The sequence below is a fragment of the Callospermophilus lateralis genome, chromosome 9 (assembly GCF_048772815.1).
Source record: "Callospermophilus lateralis isolate mCalLat2 chromosome 9, mCalLat2.hap1, whole genome shotgun sequence".
Classification (NCBI taxonomy): domain Eukaryota; kingdom Metazoa; phylum Chordata; class Mammalia; order Rodentia; family Sciuridae; genus Callospermophilus; species Callospermophilus lateralis.
Genome location: NC_135313.1, coordinates 94,208,413 through 94,232,404, shown reverse-complemented (window position 1 = coordinate 94,232,404; position 23,992 = coordinate 94,208,413). Strand labels below are relative to the sequence as shown.

At 33.6% G+C, this 23,992-nt stretch overlaps 1 protein-coding gene across 2 annotated transcripts in view; it reads left to right on the top strand.

Annotated features, from left to right (window-relative positions):
- The window catches only part of Uggt1 (UDP-glucose glycoprotein glucosyltransferase 1), a 115,522-nt gene that overhangs the window by 3,223 nt on the left and 88,307 nt on the right, over window positions 1–23,992 (top strand). For both annotated transcript variants that reach the window (XM_076866898.2, XM_076866897.2), the window contains exons 2-8: window positions 1,508–1,643; window positions 6,505–6,587; window positions 9,590–9,720; window positions 16,669–16,781; window positions 18,595–18,769; window positions 21,028–21,124; window positions 22,020–22,098. In XM_076866898.2, the coding sequence (XP_076723013.2) occupies window positions 1,522–1,643; window positions 6,505–6,587; window positions 9,590–9,720; window positions 16,669–16,781; window positions 18,595–18,769; window positions 21,028–21,124; window positions 22,020–22,098 (800 nt within the window). In that variant the 5' untranslated portion in view covers window positions 1,508–1,521. The remainder of the gene's footprint in view (window positions 1–1,507; window positions 1,644–6,504; window positions 6,588–9,589; window positions 9,721–16,668; window positions 16,782–18,594; window positions 18,770–21,027; window positions 21,125–22,019; window positions 22,099–23,992) is intronic.

The window sequence follows — 23,992 nt, the reverse complement described above, 5'->3', positions numbered from 1 at the left end:
TTCTTGAAGTGGGGATGTTATTATCCATTCATGTAACATATTTATGGACTGCCTACCATGTGCCAGGTACTTGTATTGTTTACTATTTTGAAGAAAGCAAACAAGGTTGCTACCCTCAAGGATCTTCAGTTCCCAGATTATTATGTAAAGATTAGGTAACATGGTACATTTAGAACATCTAACATGATGCTTAGCCCAAAGTCATTGTTCTGTAAAGGCTGAGGTTTCTCAGAGGGCTTTTATTGTGCCCCTAGTTCCCTAACCACAATCTACTTGCTGTCTGCCTGGGGTTACTGCATAGTGGTGTTCAGTTGTCATCAGGAATCACCACTTTGTGGGTATTAAGCATCTAGGCCCTTTCAGGACAAGTTGTAAACATAGCCAGAATCATAATAATGCTTTGATATGCTTCATATGTTTTGTCTCCAATTTAGAAATTCAAGTGACTTTTTTGGAGGATTTTTTTTTTCCTCCTAGCCACAGAGAATAAATTTCCAGGGCCTGTTTTTGATGATATGCCATTCTATAATTTACAATTTGTTTTTCTTATGATAAAATGTTTTACTACAGTGATTGATTCTGGGATAGTAGTTTGCACTTTACAAAATGATTTTCATATTGCCTTTTCATATTCACAGTGATTCTGTGTGATAGATTGTTATTCCTATTTTATAGTCTGAGAGTGATCTAAAGTTGTATGTATAAGTTGGGGTCCTTGCTCGCTCTTCTTTGGGATATGTCAATAACTTTAGCTGGTAATCACTCTTTATAGGTTTCATTGTCAAATATCTGCTTTGGTTAGCTCTATTTTCCAAAGATTTTATTTTTTGCATATTTTCTTTGATAGCAGCAGGCATTCCTTGGCTTGAAGTATAATTGAATGTCTACCTATCTTCACCTGGCATTCTTCTTGTGTCTCTTCATATTATTCTGTTTCTGTGTCCAAGTTTTTCTTTTATAACATTGGTTATATTGGATTAGCCCTTCCTAAAGACCTCATCTTTATTGATCACTGTGTAAAGACCTTTCTCCAAGTAAGTTCATAGTTTGGAGGTTAGGTTACTGGGGGTTAGGACTTCAACATATCTTTTTTTGGAAGATAAAATTCAACCCATAACAACCATCCATCATTTGTGTTCCATCTGTCTCAGCTTTATTGCCATGTTTTATAAAATCCGGTTACATGCAACCTGCTGTGCCACCCACTGACTTTTATATTTCTGTTAGTATAGACTGGAGAAAGTGAACTGGAACCTCAGTAGGGAAGAATAAAATATGCTACCTGCCTTTAGTTATGTATCAGTTACTCAGAAAATATCTATTAGACTATGTAGCTCTTAAATGCTGTGTACCTTTCAAAAATGTTTGTTTCTGTAACTTTAATGTTATTTTGTGGCTCCTAGTATTAATATTGTTATTTTTTTTTTTTAATTTCTAGGTACTAAGATTGTTATTTTGTGTTTCCAAGTATTAAGATTTAAACTTTACCTTCTTTTTCCCCTTTTAGGGCTTTGCTATAAAATGGAACTTCTGATTGCACTCACTGGACTGTGGCTGTTCTCTTCAGTAAAGGCAGATTCAAAAGCCATTACAACCTCTCTTACAACAAAGTGGTTTTCCACCCCACTGTTGTTAGAAGCCAGGTAAAAAGACATTTTTCTCTTTCACATATTGGAGTGTAAAAGTAGGCTCTGCCATGAATATTCAGGTGTTTTTTAGGGAGTGAGATTATGATCCTAGATGTATTTATTAAGAGCCATCCCTTTCAATGTAGACTATAATACCTGCCTTAGAAAGCCTGTTAGGATACAGAACCTGTCTTTCTCTAGGACAGGGCAGTATTGATTCATAGAGACATTTAGAAACTTTCTTAGATAAATATAATGAAGTGATTAAATTATCATGTGATTTTTTTTGGGGGGGGAAGTTTAAGTGTGGGAATAATGGAAGAGAGTATTATACTTAAAAAAAAATCTTTGTTTATTTGAAGAAATGTTTAATACATAGAATAGAAGAGAGGTTGTTAAGGTAGGGGAACGAACGAAGACACATTTTTCTTAAGAACTTGGAAGAAGACCCCAGGACAAAGGAGAGCAGCGGGAGGGGAAGAGCGAGGAAATGACCATGCTTTACCTGTTCTAAAATGTACATTGTTTACATTTTAACATTTCCCAAATCATGATATGTTTTTATCAAATCAGGAAGTTATCTTTAATTAAAATTGATAGTATTTTCAACAAAACTCTAGTATGTCTTCAAATCAATAAAATATATAGACAACAATTTCTTGGGAAAGCTTGTATTCCCAGTGTGCTTTTTAGCTAGTGTTTATAATATAAATACCATATTTCAGTTACCTTTGTGGTTTATCTTTGTCATCTTCAACTTAGAATTTTGTCTCCTAATATTTTCCCCTTAATTCCTCAAAAAATATGAAAGCAGAATTTTGTTACATTGATTATTTATATGAGTAGTTGCCCTTTCTAAGCAAAAAGCACCATTTGGTATTGCTAGGAGGGTCCATGGGCGTGGGGCACATAGAAGCTGAGTTGGACATGTGCAGGGCCTAATAGACTTTGCTTTACAGATTTTCCATTACTTCTTTGTGTCCCCTTTCCCAGCAGTGAAATGGCAAAAAAGACAGAAAACCCCACCAAAACAAATCCCAAACATACACTGTATTTCATAGGATATTACAATAACTAATTTGATAAATGTATTGAGCTCCTCAAATGTCAGAACTTCATTAGTAGTTGTAAAATTGAAGTGACTGAAGGTTACTTGACTACCTGAGCCAGGACTCTAGTAACTAAAGTTTTTTTGTTTCCTTTTTGCTAATTTAATTTTGGATCATTTGTCTGGTATAAATCTAAGTCATTGAGATTCGCTGTTATTCTCTGAATAATCTTGGAGAATTAACCGTAACAGATGTTTTGTGATATTCTGCTTAACATTCTTAACTGACTTACATCTCACTTTTTTTTATATTAACTAATTTCTTGGTATTTGTACTTTGTCCTAGAAGATTTTTATGACATATACTTATGGATTTTTGGGAATGCCTGCTAAAATTGCAGCCTTAATTGCTTAATTTTTTTTTCTTTTTAGTGTTTTTGATCACTATGAAATAGGTAGAATATGATGTTTCCTTCACCAACTTCCTCATCACAAACATCTCCCCTTTTCATGATACCCCTGGTTGTTTGCCTTTTGGGTCATTATTTTTAGCCTTTTCTGTGGCTAATTGCAAATAGATGTCCAAGGTAATGGAACTTATAGGCAACTCAGAATGGAACTCTTCTTATCTGAAACCACTCCATGTTTACCTCCAGAGCTATCTGAGGCCACTATTTTTCCCTCCTGTGTGTGATGATGGGTTATGGCACTTTGTCCATTTGGTTGAGGATGAAGGGTCAGAATCTTTTTCTACACATCAAGGTGTGCAGGTATTACAGACCGTTTTGCTTTCTTTGACTTTAGCCCTTTGGGACTAAAAATATTCCTGCATATATTTTAGATTATGCCCAGTGTTTAATGAAGGGGGTTGTAGTTTCATGGTCACTAATGTAATTATATGTATTTGATTGAAGTAAAACCCTGAATATGTTTTTTAAAAAAAATTCTTTTTAGATGTTGATGGACCTTTATTTTATTCATTTTTATGTAGTGCTGAGACTTGAACCCAGTGCCTCACACATACTTGGCAAGTGCTCTACCACTGAGCCCTAGCCCCAGCCCCTGAATATGTTTTGACAACTATAATTACTAACAGAAATGTTATGTAAATAGTTATTACTTTAAAATATATATATTTTTAATATCTTTATTTGTATATGTGGGGCTGAGGATCGAACCCAGTGCCTCATGTATGCGAGGCAAGCGCTCAACCACTGAGCTACAACCCCAGCCCCGTAAACAGATATTTTTAATAAAATTGAAATCAATACTCACTTATTGGGTGCTTAGTATTTTAATGGCCCAAGAGTGTAGCATGATAGAGATAGAAATCAAATAGACATGAATTTATATTCTGGATTTTTTCATTTACTAACTCTGTGCCCTTAAAAAAAGTTTCTGTTGCCTTCAAATCACAGTTTCTTTATTTAGAGAATGCTTATAACTGCTGGTAGCTGTAAGGATTTGTTGACATTGCTAGATATGCCAAGTATAATGACTGCTGCATAGCAGACCCTTCTTATACTTAAGTCCTTTCCCTTCTCCTTCTAGTCCTGTGTAGAAAATACCTCTTCTGATCTCCAACAATAACTTTAGAAATCTAAGAAAACAAGTTAACCATCAGTTTGTGCTATCTGATGGACAGTTAGGTTGTTTGCAGGTGTTTCTTTCTTTCTTTCTTTTTTTTTTTTTGTCATAAGTGAAAAGCTTTTTATTATGAGATTTCTTTTTTTTTTTAAATATATTTTTTTTAGTTGTAGTTGACACAATACCTTTATTTTATTTATTTTTTTATGTGTGGTGCTGAGGATCAAATCCAGAGCCTCACACATGTTAGGCGAGCGCTCTACCGCTGAGCCACGCCACAGCCCCTTATTATGAGATTTCTTAGTAAGTAATTTTTTTCATGTCTTGGACATTTCTTTTATTTTTCCAGACTTTCGTTTTGTTTTTGTGGTGCTGGGGCTCAAACCCATGGCCTCTTGCATGCTAGACAAGTGTTCTATCACTGAACTACATCCCCATCCCTATTTTGAGACTTCAGAATGCTTACAAGTGGAGAGAACAGTATAATCTGCTCTCCCTATACCTTTTAGCAATTATTATTTGAAGTCCAGTAGCTACCACCACCCTTACCACCTTGTCTCCTTCACCACTGGCATATTTTTATATATAATTATATATATTTTTATATATAATTATATAATCTCAGCTATTATATAATTTTCATCTATAAGACCACAGATTTACTCAGTGAAATGAGTATAAGAAACAAAAGAAAAAGTGAACTTAGTTATGTTGTAGAAAAATGGCAGCGTTCTTTTTAATAATGTCTTCTATTTACCTCTTTCCTGGATTATTTCAGTAGATCCAGTAATTCATTTTCTTAAGACTCTTCTAAGCTAGACCTGTAAGACTTCTAAGCTAGACCTGTAAGACTTATAGACCTATGGGATGAAAAAGAATGTGTATTTCTACCACATAAAAATAAAATGAAGATATTGTGTCCACCTAAAACGAAAATAAATAAATAAATAAATAAATGAGCAACTATCAAAAAAAAAAAAAAAAAAGAATGTGTATTTCAAGAAATTTTCCTGTAATTGTATGAAAAGCACATATTTAGCCTAACTGAATCTTTGTTCTTATCACAACTGATGAGTATGTCACATACCACCCCTCTGCTAACTTATGAACACAGCTGTAATTCATGAATTTAGTGTTTATTTGCAAATCATGACATATGTTAGTACCTATTTTCTTAGACTGTAAGGTGTTCTATGGTTGGTCTTATGTCTATGTCAGTTACTAGAAAGCTGAGAAAAATAGTACCCTCCAGAGGCACTAAATAATTTAATACATTATGATAAGAGGTGTTTTCAGCAACCTATTTTTAGAGAAGCTGTGCATTACCAGGAAATGTTTCTTATTTTTCCCATATTTCTGTGTCTAGCTGTGGAGTAGAGTGAGAGTTGTACACCCCAGTGTTGACAAGTAATGGGAAAGTCTTCCTTTGGCTAGGTAAGCAGAGATACAGATCTGTAGTTTGCTTTAAGACACTGAAAGATCACCACTGCATTAGTTCTGTGGCTTGGAAGCTAAGATAATCAGTTTACATGAATCATTCTTTCAGTTATTACATCCTTTTTCTCTTAGGGATTTTAAGATTCTTTAATAAAGGGAAATTCAGAGTGGTCATTATTTTAGGGTAATAGTTTAAGGCTGAAAAAAATATTAAGATAACATTAAGTTCTGAGATCTGATTTTGTTAGATCAGTGCTGATTTTAGATTCAAGTTTGATGATCTTGAAAATTTGGATTTTTGGATGTTAACAAAATTTTAGTCTCCTAAAATTTTTTTAGGGTTCATGTTTTCTGTGGGAGAACCTTAGGCAAAACTTTTTATTCTTTGTAAGGTCTTTCAGAAAATCACTGAGCAGAACTAGTACTAGAATTATCAATTCCTAATTCTGCTTCAATTACCAGTAGCATTTTTACTAATGAGGTTTCATAAGCTTTCTTTATATTGGGACTTCCCGGTTAACAACATTTTTATTATTCCAGGTTTCTTAAGAAATAGCTATTAACCTATTAAATGAAAAAGTTATTAATAAGTTATTAATTGAGCTAATGAGCTAGTAAGACTTGCTTAGCGTTAAGAAAATATACATTGTATGTAAAAATGTATAAAATATATTATAAATTAAAAGCCAAACTATGGACATTTGGAAACTTCAAAACCTCTTTTTATTCTCTGTAGTAATATATTTTATATTAGAAGATTTTATTAAGTTTTTATTTTTCTGACATTTCCCCCTTTTCTCCCAGTGAGTTTTTAGCAGAAGACAGTCAAGAGAAATTTTGGAATTTTGTAGAAGCCAGTCAAAATATTGGATCATCAGATCATCACGGTAAAATTGAAGCAAATGCTTCTTTGACTTTGGTGTCTGGGAAAATATTAGAAAAAGTGGTTTCTTTTATAGTATGTGTGACATGACAGTTAATGGAAAACATTTTTATCTGTAAGGGCTAGAGTTGTGATGGTAGGCAGGAAGAGCCAACACAGCACACATAGTTATTTTATTTATTTTTGGTGTTAGGGATTGAACTTGGGGCCTTGTGAATGCTAAGTACATGCTCTACCACTTAGCCATACCCATAATCCCCATAGACTTATACCAATTATTTATTTATTTATTTTTTAAGAGATGGGATCTTACTGTGTTGCCCAGGCTTTGAACCCCTGTGAGCTCAAGCAGTCCTCTGACTCAGCCTCCTGAGTGGCTGGACTATTGGCCCAAATAATAATAATATCAACAATAATAATAATTATTATTATTATTTTTGGGACTGGGCATTTAATCCAGGGACACTTTAGCACTGAGCTGTATCCCTTTTATTTTTTTATTTTGAGACAGGGTCTCACAAAGTTATTGAGAGTCTCATTAAGTTGCTAAGACTGGCCTTGAACTTTCAGTCCTCCTGCATTTGCTTTCCCAGTTACTGGGATTATAGTCCTGGACTACTGCGTCTGGCCCAAATAATTATTTTTGATGCAGTTTATAAATTTGAGTATAAGCCTTGACTTTTTGTCCCAGTATTTGTATTGTTCTTTTATTAGAGTGAGGAAGTACATTTTATTTTAAACCATTTAGTGTTAATTTAATATCCATCTGACCTGATTCACTCTCTTTTGTTACGAACTAATTACACAAGTGATCTATTATCTATTAAGTTTTATCATTAAATTCCTGCCATCCAGAATGTTTTCCATTATGCCTGCCAGCCACCCACTACTTGAGTGTCAAGGTATCAAATTAGTGATATATCTTGGGTCACTCATTACTGTTTATGATGTGCTTTCACAAACATTCTCTAATTTGATATAAGTGACATAGGTTATACAGTCAAAGATGCTGGTGTACAAGTATAGTTGTGCACTGCATAATCATATTTTGGTCAATTATGGGCCACATATATGATGGTGGGCCCATAAGATTATATTGTCTAATGACATCATGGCTGTCTTAGTTTGTGTTAAGTACACTGATGTTTACACAGTGACAGAATCGCTTAATGATGATGATGCAGTTCTCTGAACACATCCTTTCGATAAGTGATACATGACTGTAGTTCAAACCTTGAGCTGGGCATGATGGTGCATGCCTGTGATCCCAGCAACTTGGGAAGCTGAGGCAGGAGGAACAACAAGTTTGAGACCTGCCTCAGCAATTTACTAAGGCCCGAAATAAGTTAGCAAGACTCTGTCTCGAAATAAAAATTAAAAAGGGCTGGGTATGGGGCTCGGTGGTAAAGTGCCTCTGGTTTCAATCCCTAGTACAAAAAACAAATAAACAAACAAACAAACAAAAAAACCCCAAACAACCCCAAAACAACTCATACCTTAAATATTACATTTACAGGTATAAGTCCTTATTAAAGAAGAAATTTTGAAAACTATGTAACTGCTGTTAATTATTAAAATTGATTTTTAACTCTTTTTTTTTGAGATGTGGGTCTTGCTATGTGTTCAGGTTGGTCTTGAACTCATGGGCCCAAGCCTTAGTCTCCCATGTAGTTGGAACTACAGCCGTGTGGCACCATGCCCAGTATAACTTTTTAATTTCATTAAAATAACACCGATTTTATTAGAATAATATACATTTTAATAGTTGTCTGAATCTTTTTCTTGTGATAGAAATATATAAAGGTTTTGAATAAGCATTCTTATATAATTTAGAGTCAACTGGAATTAAGTTATCAAAATCATTTTACTTCAGGATTTCATGGAACAAATTTATCAAAGTTGATTTTATAATGAGACTTGAAATTTGACATTTGAAAGGAAATTTCCTCAATATATTTGATATATGTTCTTGGTTAAAGTTTCAGGAGTATGAATTCTTGGAAGTGATCATAGAGTATGTTAAACATGTTATTTATTTGAAATATTCATATTTCTACCACCCAAAGATTGACACCATTAATATTCTGGCAACATTTTGAGGTATTTCTTTCTGTTCTCTTTTTCTGTGTAAAAGATGCTAATATTGTATAGAACCTTTTATATTCAGCTTTTAAAAATGTTAATACTTTTACTTTTAAAATTGAATAATTTTTTAAAAATTTTTTATGATATACAGACACATGTGTGTGTATACACACACACACACACACACAGACAAGACAGATATATATCCTTATTTCTCATTCTTTTGGTAAAAAAACATAGTTTACTATGTACATTGTTTAGTACCTTGTAGTTTTTGTTTACCTGGGAAATTTTTCATACTAATAGATTTTTTTATTCCTGTTCAAATAATTTGGTTCAACTTTTTGTTTAAATGTTTTTCAATTTTATGAATTTATCAGTTTCTTTTAATGCCTTGTATTTTCTCATCACATTGCTCAGTTTCTATTTTTTAAAAAATTTGTTTTAGTTATTTGAGTAAATAGCATATGCTAGGTAAAAAACATATGCTAGGTACCCAGGATACCCAGATAAATAAGTCATGGCCTCTGCCTGTGAGGCCTGAAGTTTAGTTTGGTGGTAGATAGACAGTGAATAAATAATTTAGTAAATGATGTGAAAGCAAAGAAATATTCTGGGATCCAAGAAATACTGTAACTAGTTCATTGATGCATGGAGTAGAGATCTGGGTGACTTCCTAGAGTAGGTGATTTCACAGTTAAATTCTCCTTTTGAAAGTAGGGAAGAGTAAGTCATCCAGGTAAGTGGGAAAATAGTCCAGGAAGAGGGAATAGTTTAAACCAAAGGATGAAGAGAAGAATAATCCAACTGCATTGTATATTCTAGGGAATTTTTAAACATTTGACAAAAGTTCAAAAAACTATCTTATTTGGATGTCTCATGTCAAATACAACTGTTTTGGTTAATTTTCTTCCTCAACAGGTACTGATTATTCCTATTATCATGCGATTTTGGAAGCTGCATTTCAGTTTTTGTCACCTCTACAGCAGAATTTGTTGAAATTTTGTTTGTCTCTTCGTTCCTACTCGGCTACAATTCAGGCCTTCCAGCAGGTAAATCTAGTGCTTCTAGCTAACAGCATTTTGAATGGTGTATGACATGATAATTGGATAGATGACAGTTGTTCTGGAATTGAATTACAGAGCTATCACTTTTTTGCCTGACTTTTTCTGGGATTTGTGATTTATTTATAAATAATAAGCGAAACTGATGTTAAGTCTTCAAATCACAGATACTTAAAGATGTAATTTGCACTTATGTTTATATGAGAAAGGAAAAAAAATCTGCACAAAAAAGGGAACCAGACTTTGTGTGTGTAACACTGTCTGGGAGGTGTAATCTTGCTAAACCAATAAACCTAAATCTAATCACAGCCTTTAGATCTGAAAGCAGTTCACAGGAAATACAGGAGACAGGAAGTGTCAAGCAGCATCACAGGGATGTAATCAGGAAAATTTATCATTAGGGAAACTTTTTGCAGTCAAGTGATCTGGTTATTTCAATGAATAAATGATTAAAGGAAAAGAAAAAGGACAGAGCAACTTCAGGAGAGAATTTTAAAAATGTGTAATGTAGTGCAGAAATCTTGTTTGAATCTTGACAAAGGGGAGCAGAAGAGGCAAATATGTGTACATTAAGTGGATATTTGATATGAAAGAAAAGTTCATTTTAAAACCATTTTGTAATATTAAATAAAATAAGTATAGAGAACCACTCACAATGGATATATAGTATAAATAATTATTTTATTTTTTTAAAACCTCTTTTACCTCTTTTTCTTTTCATTCATTCATTCATTTATTTATTTAATGTTTTATTCGGTGCTGAGGATTGAACCCAGTGCCTCTCACATATGAGGCAAGCATTCTGCCACTGAGCCACAATCCCAGCCCCAAATGAATCATTTTAAAGTGAGCATTCTTGTGATTTTCACCTAGTCAGAGAAATAGGACTTAACCAGGCACCCTATAAGCACTCCATGTGCTCTGACCCCATCACAGCCACCTTTTGTCTTCTGAAAGGAACCACATTGTCAAGTTCTGTTGGAATCTTCTCCTGCGGTTCTCTATCATTTTACTGTGTAAGCATGCACATCGACTCAATTTAGTTAGTTTTGCCTAGTGTTAGAAAATTTGATATTTTTGGAAGGGGTTTTCTCAATTTATAGCTTTTCTTCCATCCTTTTTCCATTGTATGACTTGGAGTGTTTGCACTGTAGATTTTTTTTTTTTTTTCATGGACTATAGTCCATGAAATATATTTTGTTGATCACATACTTCTGACACAGTTCAACTTTTTCCTCTGTTGTCTGTTTCCTACAAATTGGCAGTGGAGTCCAGAAGCTTGATCAGAATTGGGTCTTTGTTCAGTCTATAGGTAATGTTCTGTTCTTAGAGACACCTAATAATTGGTTTCTTTTTTCTGATTTAGCAGTCATTATTGCTCTGTGCTAAATCTATTACTTCTTTGGGGGTTGTACAGTGGTGATTCATCCTGTCATTTCATATTCATTTGTTTCTGGAATGTGATATATATCCTAATCTGGTATTGTTCGGTGATATTGTTCAACATAGGAAAGGCAGAACACCTACTTGATTCTTTGCCTTTATTTACCAGAATTCAATATCATCCTTCTAGTTTAACCATTTAGGTTTTTGTTTATTTTTTCCTTTATTTTGGTAAAATACATATAACATTTATGATTTTTGCTGCTCTTAAGTTTAAGTGTACAATTTATTGATACTAGGTGCATTAATGCATCTTCAGAACTTTTTTCACCTCACAAAAAAAGATGTTATTTCACTGTTGGTCACATCGTTTTACATTGCCATTAATAATGCATGAGGGTTCTAATCTCCACATCTTCCTCAACACTTGGTATTTCCTGATTTTTAAATTGGCCATTCTAATGAGTTTGTAGTGGTTTGTTCTTGTGGTTTTGATTTGTGTTTCTTTAAGACTAATGATATGGAACATCTTTTTATCTATTTAGTGTCATTCTGCATATCTTCTCTGGGGAAATGTCTTTTTAACTCCTTTGCCCATTTTTGAATCAGATTGTTTGATTTTTGTTGAGTTGTAGGAATCTTTATATATTCTGGATAGTAGTTCATATCATAATTTGATGTATAAATCAGTTGACCATATATGCAAACATTTATTTCTGGACTCTCTCTTCTAGTCTTTTGTTTGGTCTTTATTTCCAGTACTACATTGATTGTTGTACCTTTGTAGTAAGTTTGGAAATCAGGAAGTGTGTATGTTCCACTATTCTACTGTTTTTTTTTTTTTTTTGTGTGTGTGTGTGTGTGTTTGTGATACTAAAGATTGAACCCAGGGGTTGCCCTGCCACAGAGCTACATCCCCAGTCCTTTTCCTTTTTGTTTTGATACTTTTTTTTTTTTTTAAATGAAAGTATTCTTCCTAGATAGAGCATAGAAGTTTCATATTACATTGTCTTACTTTAGGCTAACTCATTTCATCTTAATTCTATAATTTTTTATATCTTTATTACTCACCACCAGTCTAGGTAAATGTCTCTAATTATTTAGCTTTTTTGATGTTGCTATTGGCAGATTCCTCAAGAATGGCTCATGGCAATAATATATACTCAGTTTTTGTATGTTAAGGTAATTGTTTCTATGTGCCCTTTGCACTTGAAGTTTAGATATAAAACTTTGGTTCATATTTTCATTTCTTGGATATCTTAACCATTCATTTATCTTTCCTCATAGTCTTCCACATATAATGTGATAATAATCTCAGTTTCTTTCCCTTGAAAGTTTTTTTGCGCTATTTTTTGTCCATAGTAGTGCTGAAATCAAACCTAGGGTCTTATTCATATGAGTCAACTTCTTTACCTCTGAGCTATATTCTCAATCCTCTTTTTGTCTATAAGTCCAGAGGATTTTTTCTTTTAAGTTATAATTTACTAGAATATAACTTAGTGGTGATTTTTATGGGTCAATATTATTTGGTATACAATATGTGCTTTTAGTACAGAATTTTCAAATAGTTTCTTTATTTCAGAATTTTTTTTTAATTGATTGTTCAAAACATTACAGAGCTCATGATATATCATCTTTCATACATTTGACTCAATTGGGTTATGAACTCCCATTTTTACCCCAAATACAAATTGCAGAATCACATCGGTTACACACTCACATTTTTACATAATGGCATATTAGTGACTGTTGTATTCTGCTACCATTCCTATCCCCTACTATCCCCCCTCCCCTCCCCTCCCCTCCCCTCCCCTCCCATCTTCCCTCTCTACCTCCTCTGCTGTTGTTCAATTCTCTCCCCTTTTTTCCCCTCCCCCTTGCCCCTCACAACCTCTTATAATTTTGTGTAACATTGAAGGTCTCCTACCATTTCCATATGCTTTCCCTTCTCTCTCCCTTTCTCTCCCCCCACTCGTCTTTGTTTAATATTAGTCTTTTCCTCATGCTCTTCCTTCCTGTTCTGTTCTTAGTTGCTCTCTTTATATCAAAGAAGACATTTGGCATTTGTTCAGAATTTTTTTTTACATTATAATTTGTTCTTTCCCCTTTTTTTTGTTTACATATTTTCTCCAGTGATTCATATTATATATGTTGATTTTTCTTTGCTGATCTTCATTGTTCATCCTATTCTCTTGAATGTCTTCTTTCTTTCTTTCTTTTTTTTTTTTTTTTTGTACCAGTGATTAAACTTAGGAGTGCTTAACCACTGATCCTAGCCCTTTTTTTTACATTTTATTTTGAGACAGGGTCTTGCTAAGTTGCTTGGATTCTCACTAAATTGCTGAGTCTTTGAACTTGTCATCTTCCTGCCTTAGCTTCTTGAGCCTCTGTGATTACTGTGTGTGTCCAGCTTTTTTTCTTTTTTAAATTTAGGAAAATTGCTTTTGTTTCTTTATTTCTCTGTCTTGTGCTGGGAATCAAACCCAGGACCTTATGCATGCTAAGCATGCACTGAGCTATACTCCCAGCCATTATCTCTAACTTCTTTTTTGGTTTTGTTTTGTGGTGTTGGGGATTGAATCTAGGGGATCAGACATAGGGCTTCACACATGCTAGCCAAGTGCTGTAACCTTGAGCTACTCTTAATTTCTTTTCTTTTTTTTCAGTACTGGGGATTGAACCCAGGGGCACTCAACCACTGAGCTACATCCCTAGCCCTTTTTATTTTTGAGACAGGGTCTTGCTAAGTAAGCAGCCCAGGCTGGTCTTGAATTTGTGATCCTCCTGCTTTAGCCTTGGAAGTTGCTGAGATTACAGGCATGTGCCTCTGTGCTTGGCTGAGCTACTTTAATTTAAATCATTACTTGTTGTGTTTATTTTCATATTCTTTCTAGCTTAGTTTTTATTTCTAAAGTGATTTTTTTAAATCTCTAAAATTCTTTCTTGAGTTTTATCACCTCATTTGTGAGTTTTTCTAATTCTCACTTAAAGTTATTTTTTATGTCTTGTATTATCTTTTTTTATTATTTTGTTGTAGATTGACACAATGCCTTTATTTTATTTATCTATTTTTATATGGTGCTAAGGATCAAACCCAGGGCCTCACACGTACCAGGCAAGCATTCTACCACTGAGCCACAATCCATTGTATTATCATCTTAATACATTTTAACTTGTTTGTAATAGATTACATCTTTAATCTATCTTCTGGCTGTATATTTCTGACATGGTTTTATTGCTTCTAGCTGTATTGTCCAATATGGTAGGCCCTGGCAATGTATGGCCTTTTAAATATAAATCAATTAAAGTTAAATAAAAAAAATTTACCTCTTCACTTGAACTTGCCACATTTCAAGTGCTCAGAAGCCGCATAAGGCAAGTAGCTACCACTTTGGACAGTACAGATATAGATAATCTCTCTCTCTTCTTTGTTGTGGTGATAGGAGTTAACCCAGGGATGCTTTACCACTGAGCTTCATCCACAGCCCTTTTTTTAAAATTTGAGACAGGGTCTCATTAAATTGCAGAGGCTTGAATTTAGGATCTTGGTGCCTCAGTCTCCCAAGTCTCTGGGATTATAAGTTTGTGCCACTGTTCTGGGCAGACGTGGATGATTTCTATCCCTGTAATTTCTGTTGTATAATGCTTGTCTATAAATGTTATTCTGTTCCTTTTTATGCCCTTTACAATAGTTTTGTATTTGATTTTTGCTCATTTTGTTGTGAGATTAGTTTTTCTTAGCTATTAGAAATTAACATTGCTCCCCCTGCTGTTGATTTTATATGGTGTTACGAAAATACAATGGCTTGTTGTTTGAGATTTCATTATTGTTCCCTTCTTGCATCTTTTTTTTTTTTTTTTATAACCTTAGTGTTTTCTTTTTTTTAATATATATATTTATTTTTTTAGTTGTAGATGGACACAACACATGCCTTTATTTTTATGTGGTGCTGAGGATCAAACCCGGGTCCTGCCCATGCTAGGGGGGTGCTCTACTGCTGAACCACAATCCCAGCCCCGCTTCCTGTATCTTTATTTGGACCTTCTTTTCCATGGTTTCTGTGTATCTGGCCTCCTCAAGTTTTCAGCGGTTTCTCCTTTCAGTGGAGCTCTGTCCTGAAAGAGAGTCTTGGCTCATGAGTTTTGAGAGATTATACAGAGTAGCTATATCTCCCCAGCCCTTTTCAACTTTACTACCGATGCTTCATGCTCACCTGTTGCTTAGTTGGACAGAAATCATTGGGCCACCTTCCTTTCCATTGAGAAACTATTGTCTGTTTTGGAGTTTTCTTGTTTGAAGGATCTTTACATCCTCTGTTACTTCCCACTACATGACCTCTGCATGTTTGCAGGTCTTATTGTATTTTGTGTCATAGAAATGTCTTCTCATGGAGCTTTGCTGTTTAGTTACTCTGTTTTTATGGAGTAAATTAGGAAGATTGAACAACTATGAAGCCATTTGTCATCTTTGCAGAAGATTTTAAAAAGAAGTGTGATAGTGGTATATTTTTTAAAAAGATCTCTCTTATTGATATAAATAAGAAACTTTATAAATAAAACATAAGTTATTTGGGAATTGTGTCAAAGTGATTCAGTGGAGTATGGTGGAAAGGTGGATGAAATAAGATTGACAACCAGTTGATATTTACTGAATTTGGGTGATGGGAATGTGAGGATTTGTTATATTATTCTTTTTTTGGTTTGTACTTTTTTTTTAGAATAATTAATAAAAAATAGAAGAATGTAATGAAAACATTAATATTTTCAGTTTTTTATAACAGACTTTCCATTTCTCCCCATCTTTCTCAATTATTTGTATTACATATATAGAAAAGGACATTTTAACATTAGTATGTTACATAGATGATACGAGTGCACACACCAGGGCTTGTCGTTATATCTTTTCCTTTTCCTATCTGTCATACTCCTCTTCAGAGTTCTTCTCCTTAAAGTTGCAGTTCATTGTCTTTTTTATTCCTTTGGTGTTAAATATGTTTCACTCACTCCACACAAAAACTCACGTCTCATTCAGCCTTGTTCTTGAATATCTTTGTGCAGTGCATATAATTTTCTAATTTTTCTTTCCATCTGAAGGGCTTTTTTTTTTTTTTTTACTCAATTGATTTTTAGAGTCTGTAATTCTTCCTATTCAGTGAGGGGCTTAATGTTAATTTACGTATTATCTTTAATTAGAACAGCATAGTTATACCTTGGCACTTAAAATTGACATTTTGAGCTTCATTTTTTACATGCTACATTCTATATTCATTCCATAGATATCTTTCAATGTCTTCCAAGATGTAATTTTAACATTTATTTTGGAGAATTACTAGCACCTACCTCCTGATGTGGGAGGAACTGAGTGATACATGAAGAGTACTGGCCTGGAAAGCTCTTACTTGCCTGGCCCAGAGTGGGTGTTGAGTAGATGTTAGTTTTGCCTTTATTGGTGATATCTTTTTATAATTTAATCACATGTTTAGAACATACATGTTTTTAACTTGACTTTGGTAAGAACCTGTAAAAAATTATCGATATTGTCTTCTATAACAGATAGCAGCTAATGAGCCTCCACCGGAAGGATGTGATTCATTTTTTTCAGTGCATGGAAAGAAGACCTGTGATTTTCATACTTTGGAGACTCTTCTACTTACAGCATCTGAGAGGTAGATTTTGTGTTTTTTAATTTAAGTGTCATGTATTTTTTTTTCCCCTGTACTAAGTCTTCTTTCTGATTTTTCTTATCTATTTTATAGTCTATAGGTGTAATAGTTTATAGTATGGATTCTGAACCCAGTGTGACTGGATGTGAATCTTGTTTCCATCACTTAAAATAATTTTGCAAAGTGAAGCAAAGTACTATCTTTCCTATTCTCGCTTCAAAATGGAGATAATAACAGTATAAATATTCCTGTTGATTTAGTACTACTGTCTGAGCTATATTAACTAGGCTTTGTCATTAGCTTAGCAGGAATACTGTGTGTATAAAATCTAGTGCCTAAAGTAATAATATTAATGATAATGATCTCTCATAATATTATTAACTTAAGACAAAGTAAAAGATAATTGCAACCTGATTTTAAAATGAAATTGGTCTGGAGGTATAGCACAGTTCAGTGGTAGAGCTCTTGTTTATTATGTACAAGGCCATAGGTTTGATCCCTGGTACTGTAAAAAAAAAAAAAAAAAAATCAAAAAAAAAAAAAATCAAAACCAACCTCCACCACCCCACCAAATTAGGCTTCTTTGCCTAAAGAGGTTTAGGTTTCTGTAATAAACAGCAATAATAAGTACCTACTTTGCTGTGTGGCTGTAGCAGCAAACCCTCAGTACCTCCTCTAATGATGCTGTAAATATAAAATAGTGGTGGTCTGCTCTATCAGAAATGCTAATGGCATTTTTGGTGGTGTGAATCTCCTTATGGACATTGTGTGCCCAGCTGTGTCTGCCCACCAAATGACATTAGTGCTCTTATTGAGGTGACAACCACTGTATTAAGTGTATGTTCTAGGTAGCTCAGGGTCAAGTCAAGAACATTCAAGAATGGTGCTCTCTTGAGCAAACAAAATTAATAACTTAAAATTCTTTAAAAAACTTTAATTTGTTATAACCATAATGCAGACCTTTATAAAGAGAGCAATGGTGTCTATAAGTACTTTTCATAATTTGCCATTTATCCTATTAGATTTTTTTCATGGTTTTAAATTTATACAAGTAGATATGTTTATTTTTGTAAGAGGCATCTTTCCATTTGGTACATTTAGGTGTACCTCAGTGTTTTAAACACAGGCACAAAACTTTTGTAAAAATGTTTTACTGATGGTTTTTCCATTTTTTGTTTTTATTTCTTTTTGCTCTTCTAAAAAGGCTACAATGAACAACTTCATTCATATGTCTTTTCATTCTGTTGAATGCATCATAGTAGGGATTAGTAGGTAATACATTAAGATCTATTTTTAAGATTTTTTTTTTTTTTTTAGAAATTTTAAAACTTGTGAAGAAACAGAAATGTTAGATCCATTAGTGGAAAGACTATAATAGTTGCAATGGTACAGGAGAGACTTGCTATAATTGGCATCAACTTTGAAGCTTTTTGCAGTATTTGTACTTAGGTTTTTAGACAAAAGAATGATCATTTTTATATGGTAAAAAATATCCTGCAGAGTTAGTACTGAGAGATTTGGATATGTATTATTTTTCTTGCCTTTACCCCTTCTCTAGGAATTGGTACAATTATTAATCTGTGTTTGTATTTATAGTTAGTATTTATATAATGTATTTTTATTTTTTGTAATCATGAACAAGTCAGGCTTGCACCTGACAATATTCTTACCAAGTGAATACTAAGACTGTGATACCATTTATATAAAGATTCTTATAATCTTAAGTTATTTAGCAATACTTTACATTTTGTACCTTTTTTAATGTTTAAAATCTTTTTTAACTTGATAATTTTGAGCTTTCAATATTTATTTCCAGACCCAAACCTTTGTTGTTCAAAGGAGATCACAGATATCCCTCATCCAATCCTGAAAGCCCAGTGGTGATTTTCTACTCTGAAATTGGCTATGAGAACTTTTCTAATTTCCACCACCAACTTATATCAAAAAGCAATTTAGGCAAAATCAATTATGTATTCAGACATTATTTATCTGTAAGTATTGAATTATTTTTTAACTTTTGTATATTAATTTGCCTTCCATGACCTTAGAACATAAGCTCATAATTTCCCTTTTTATGAAATAACTTAGGAGCTGGGGTTGTGGCTCACAGGTAGAGTGCTTGCTTGCTTAACACATGTGAGGCACTGGGTTCAATCCTCAGCACCACATAAAAATAAATAAACAAAATAAAGGTTTTGTGTTCATCTGCAACTAAAAAAATATTTTAAAAATAATTTAGTTATTTGAACTTTTTGAAAAAATCAAATAGTTTTTATCAGATCTATTATTTGTGCATAGACATTGCCTGGCTTCCCTTTTTGAAGAAATATAAAACAATTTTACTAAAAAAGTGGCTTAATATAGTGTGCATTTTATTTCAGAATTAATCATGTAAATGATCTTTGTTAAATTTAATATGGCTGTCATAGTATGAAATTGATTCTTGAATTCAGTTTCTTTACTTACCTTTTTTATTTTCCTTTTTGGCACCTTTTCATTTGTAGGAAAAGGAAGATTTCTAAAGAGGTGAAATCAGGCAGAATTGATTTAAAATTAAGCTTTTTGTAACATTTAGCATTTAAAATATTTTTATGTTAAGATTGTTAGCCTTCAACGTTTGTGTGTAATGATGAGTTTGGTGAACATTGGGTGCTAAATCTGTACAAGTAAAATAAAATTTTAAATGAAAATTTAAATGACCAGAAACAAATTTATCAAAGTCGAGTTTTTTTCTTTTTCCTTCCTTCCTTCCTTTCTTTCTTTCTTTCTTTATTTTTTAAAGAGAGAGTGAGAGAGCGAGAGAGAATTTTTTTTTTTTTTAATACTTATTTTTTAGTTCTCGGCGGACACAACATCTTTGTTTGTATATGGTGCTGAGGATCAAACCCAGGCCGCACGCATGCCAGGCGAGCGCGCTACCGCTTGAGCCACATCCCCAGCCCCAAAGTCGAGTTTTTAACAACTTTTCTCCCTCTTTCTTTTTGCTAGACCCTTATTGGTTTTGAAATTTAAATGTCTGAAGGGGCCAGGCATGGTTCTGCAAGCCTATAATCCTAGCTTATGTGGAGGTTGGGCAGGAGGATTTCAAGTTTGAGGCTAGCTTGTGCAACTTAGTAAGACCTTGTTTCAAAATGAAATAAAAAGAGCTGGGGATGTAACTCAGGGCTTACATAGCCCTGTGCAATGTCCTATGTTCAAACCTTAATACAAAACAAAATAAAACAAGTCTAAAAGGACCATCATTTATTAGGATGGTGGTGAGCCTGTGGCATTTTGTTAGCTCATGTCCTGCCAGAAGCATTTAAATTTAGTAAAAAAAAAGGCCCGGTGTGGTGGTGCATGCCTGTAATCCCAGCGGCTCAGGAGGCTGAGGCAGGAGGATCTCCAGTTCAAAGCCAGCCTCAGCAAAAAGCAAGGCGCTAAACTAAACTCAGTGAGATGCTGTCTCTAGATAAAATACAAAATAGGGCTAAGGATGTGGCTCAGTGGTTGCGTGCCCTTGAATTCATTCCCATTACCAAAAAGAAAAAAAGTTCAGTAAAAAACATATATACACACATATGGTACTAACAAAGCCCCTCTGGGTTTGAGATCTCACCAGTTTTCAACCCTGCTCTGTATGTAGGTTCTAGAGCTACTTGTTCTCATTCTCCATTTTCTCACATCGTTTAGAATCTTTGCCCTTTCAACTGTCCATTCATCTGATTTTTGCTTCTACATTGGAATTTTAATTCTCACAGTCCTGGAGATGCAATATGTAAAGGAGACTAGGATTTTCTGGAGAGAGAAACATAAAGTTGTAATTGATTTTTTTTTCCAAAAATAGAATGAATATTTTAATGGTAGATAAGTGCTTTTATTACTGTTGGTATGTAGCAAACTCTCTTGAACACACAGTTAATACCCTTAAAAAAATAAGCTAAAGATATTTTGAGTACATGATCTTAAGTGATATCTAATAGATGCAGTGTTAATGATGTACAGTCAAGTGTGCTGTGACCCATAGCAAACTCTTTTTTTTTTTTTTTGGCTGTACTAGGGGTTGAACTCTACCACTCTACCACTGAGCTATATCACCAGCCTTTTAAATTTTTATTTGAGAAGGGTCTTGCTAAGTTGCTGAGGCTTCTCTCCAATTTACTGTCTTCCTGCTTTAGCTTCCCAAGTTGCTAGAATTACAGGCATGTGCCACTGCACCTGGCTTATAACAAGCTAGGTAGTAATGATGGAATACTTGCTTTATCTGCAGAATCCCAGAAGGGAGCCAGTTCATCTCTCTGGTTATGGTGTGGAATTGGCCATTAAGAGCACTGAGTACAAGGCCAAGGATGATACTCAGGTGAAAGGTGAATTTATAAAATTAAGACCAATGTGTTTTCTTTAAATATGAACTAAAAGGGAATTTGTTTCCATATGAAAAAGAACAGATTTAGGAGTCATTACTGCTATTTTCTTTGTCCAATAATTCTTTGGAGGTTGACCTTAAAACAACTTCTCTAGGTCCTAATTTTCTCTCACTGTAAATGCAGGTGATGATAATATTCTTCTTTAAGTATTTTGGATGAATAAATAAGTAAAGAATTTAGCATAGTTTTTTGCACAGAAAGTTTAATAAGTATTAGTAGTAGCTGTTTTTTGATGTTATATGATTTGCAAATAACCGTTAATTTGTGATTACAATGTGAAATTTTAAATATACGTTAATGAACAGTTTTATGTTCTTTATTATTTTCTCAACTTAGATGGTTTACTCTGAATTTTTCTTGTTCTAATTTTGTGGGATTTTGAAATCATTATTTCAACCACAAGTTTTACATGCTGTCTTTTTCTTCTTTTTAAACATAAAAGTTACCAGTTTGGGTAGTGAAGCAAGTAGAAAATAGCCTCATACTCATTTTGGTTTTTCAATAATTATATTTAGGATTAAGTTGCCTAATTGCAGGTTCTTCAGAATTTTGATTTTGAAGAACCCTTTGTTTATAATATTAAAAGCTGTTAATTTTGAAATTCTAGCATCTGAAATTTTTTACAGTTTATGGGAAAAATATTCTTTTTGATCACAGGAAATGTTAAACACATTTTTTAAAGACTTGCAAAATGTTAAATTGGGGTAGTTTACATTTTAAATGGTTTTATTTCAGGTGTTTCTGACATTTATTTTTACATTACTCAAATTTTATCAAATTATAACATTTGTATTTCTAATCTGAACCGTTAGACATATATTTACTGTTTTTATAGGAACTGAGGTAAACACTACAGTAATTGGTGAAAATGATCCGATTGATGAAGTTCAGGGATTCCTCTTTGGAAAATTAAGGTATGTATGTATATTCTATTTATTTCTAAAATGTCCTTTATTCTCTTTAAATCTTCAGAGTTCCCTGCATTCCTAGTGTCATCTCTTTCATAATTATCTAAGTACAGATCTAACAGCACTTTATATTTGTAGTCTAAACTGGAGAAATGCCCACTTTGCTTCTAATTAAAAGTGAGCAATTTTCAGTTATTGTGAAATTTGTTAATTTTATTTATTTATTTATTTTGCATTACTGGGGATTGAACCCAGAAGTGCCCTACTATTGAGCTACCTCTTTGTTTTATTTTGAGATATGTCTCAGCAAGTTGCTGAGGCTGGCCTTGAACTGGAAATCTTCCTGCCTTAGCCTCTCGAGTAACTAGAATGACAGGTGTGTCCCATCACACCTGACTAAATCTCTTTTTTCTTGTAGCTTCAGTTAAATGACCTGCCTGTAGCTTCAGTTAATTTTCTTTCCCTCTCAGTTAATGGAATAAAGTTAAATACCAGTTTTTGATTGAATAATAGGGTGAACCAAATTGTTTCATTTAATTTTTTCTCATGGATGGGTGTTTAACTTGGAGTGATTGTAGCTATTTGCTTATCCTAAACATAATCTGAAAAAAAGTAAAAGATGTATAATAGCTTTTGTACTTGCTCAATTAAAATACATTTTATTAGACTAGGCTTTATGAAAGGGGAGAGAAATTTTTTATTTATTTTTTTTGTACTGAGGATTGAACCCAGGGGTGCTTAATCATTGAGGCACATCCTTAGCCCTTTTTTTTTTTTTTTTTTTTTTTTATTTTGAGACAAGGTCTCACTGAGTTCTTAGGAACTTGCTAAGTTGCTGAGGCTGGCCTGGAACTTGCTATCTTCCCGTCTCTGTCTCCAGAGTGTTTGGGATAAGGCTTGTACCACCATTTCCAGCTAGAAAATATTCTCTTTTTTTTTCATACTGAGGATTGAACTCAGGGGCACTCAACCACTGAGCCACATCCCCAGCCCTATTTTGTATTTTATTTGCTTAGCACCTCACTTTTGTTGAGGCTGGCTTTGAACTTGTGATCCTACTGCCTCAGCCTCCCAAGCCACTGAGTTTTATAGGCATGTACCCAGCAAGAAAATATCCCCCCCTTTTTTTTTAAAAGAAATGTAAGCAATTTTTTAAAACATTTTTTTAGTTATAGATGGACACAATATCTTTATTTCATTGTTTATTTATTTTTAAATAAATGTAAGCTTTTTAAAAAATATATCTTTATTTTATTTTATTTATTTTTATGTGGTGTTGAGGATCGAACCCAGGGTCACACGTCCGAGGCAAGCACTCTACCGCTGAGCCACGACCCTAGCCCTGTTGTTTATTTTTTATGTGGTTCTGAGTATTGAACCCAGTGCCTCACATGTGCTAGGCAAACTCTCTACCGCTGAGCCACAGCCCCAGCTCCTAGAAAACATTCTTCTTCTTCTTCTTTTTTTTTTTTTTTTTTAAGTTGTAGACAGACACAGTATCTTTATTTTTATGTGGTGCTGAGGATCGAACCCAGTGCCTCACGTGTGGGAGGCAAGCCCTCTACCACTGAGCTACAGCTTCAGCCCCACCTAGAAAATATTCTTTAAAACAAACAAAAAAATTTTTTTTGTTTATTTTTTTAGTTGTAGTTGGACATAATACCTTTATTTATTTACTTAATTATTATTTTTTTATGTGGTGCTGAGGATCAAACCTAGGGCCTTGCATGTGCTAGGCAAATGCTCTACCGCTGAGCCACAACCCCAGCCCCTAGAAAATATTCTTAATGATACTATTTAAAGTTTCATAATTCCAAACCATTTTTATGAAAACATCGTAGTATTTTATAAAGAAAAGTCTTCTTAGACATTATTTTATCCTACTATTTATTTATTTTGG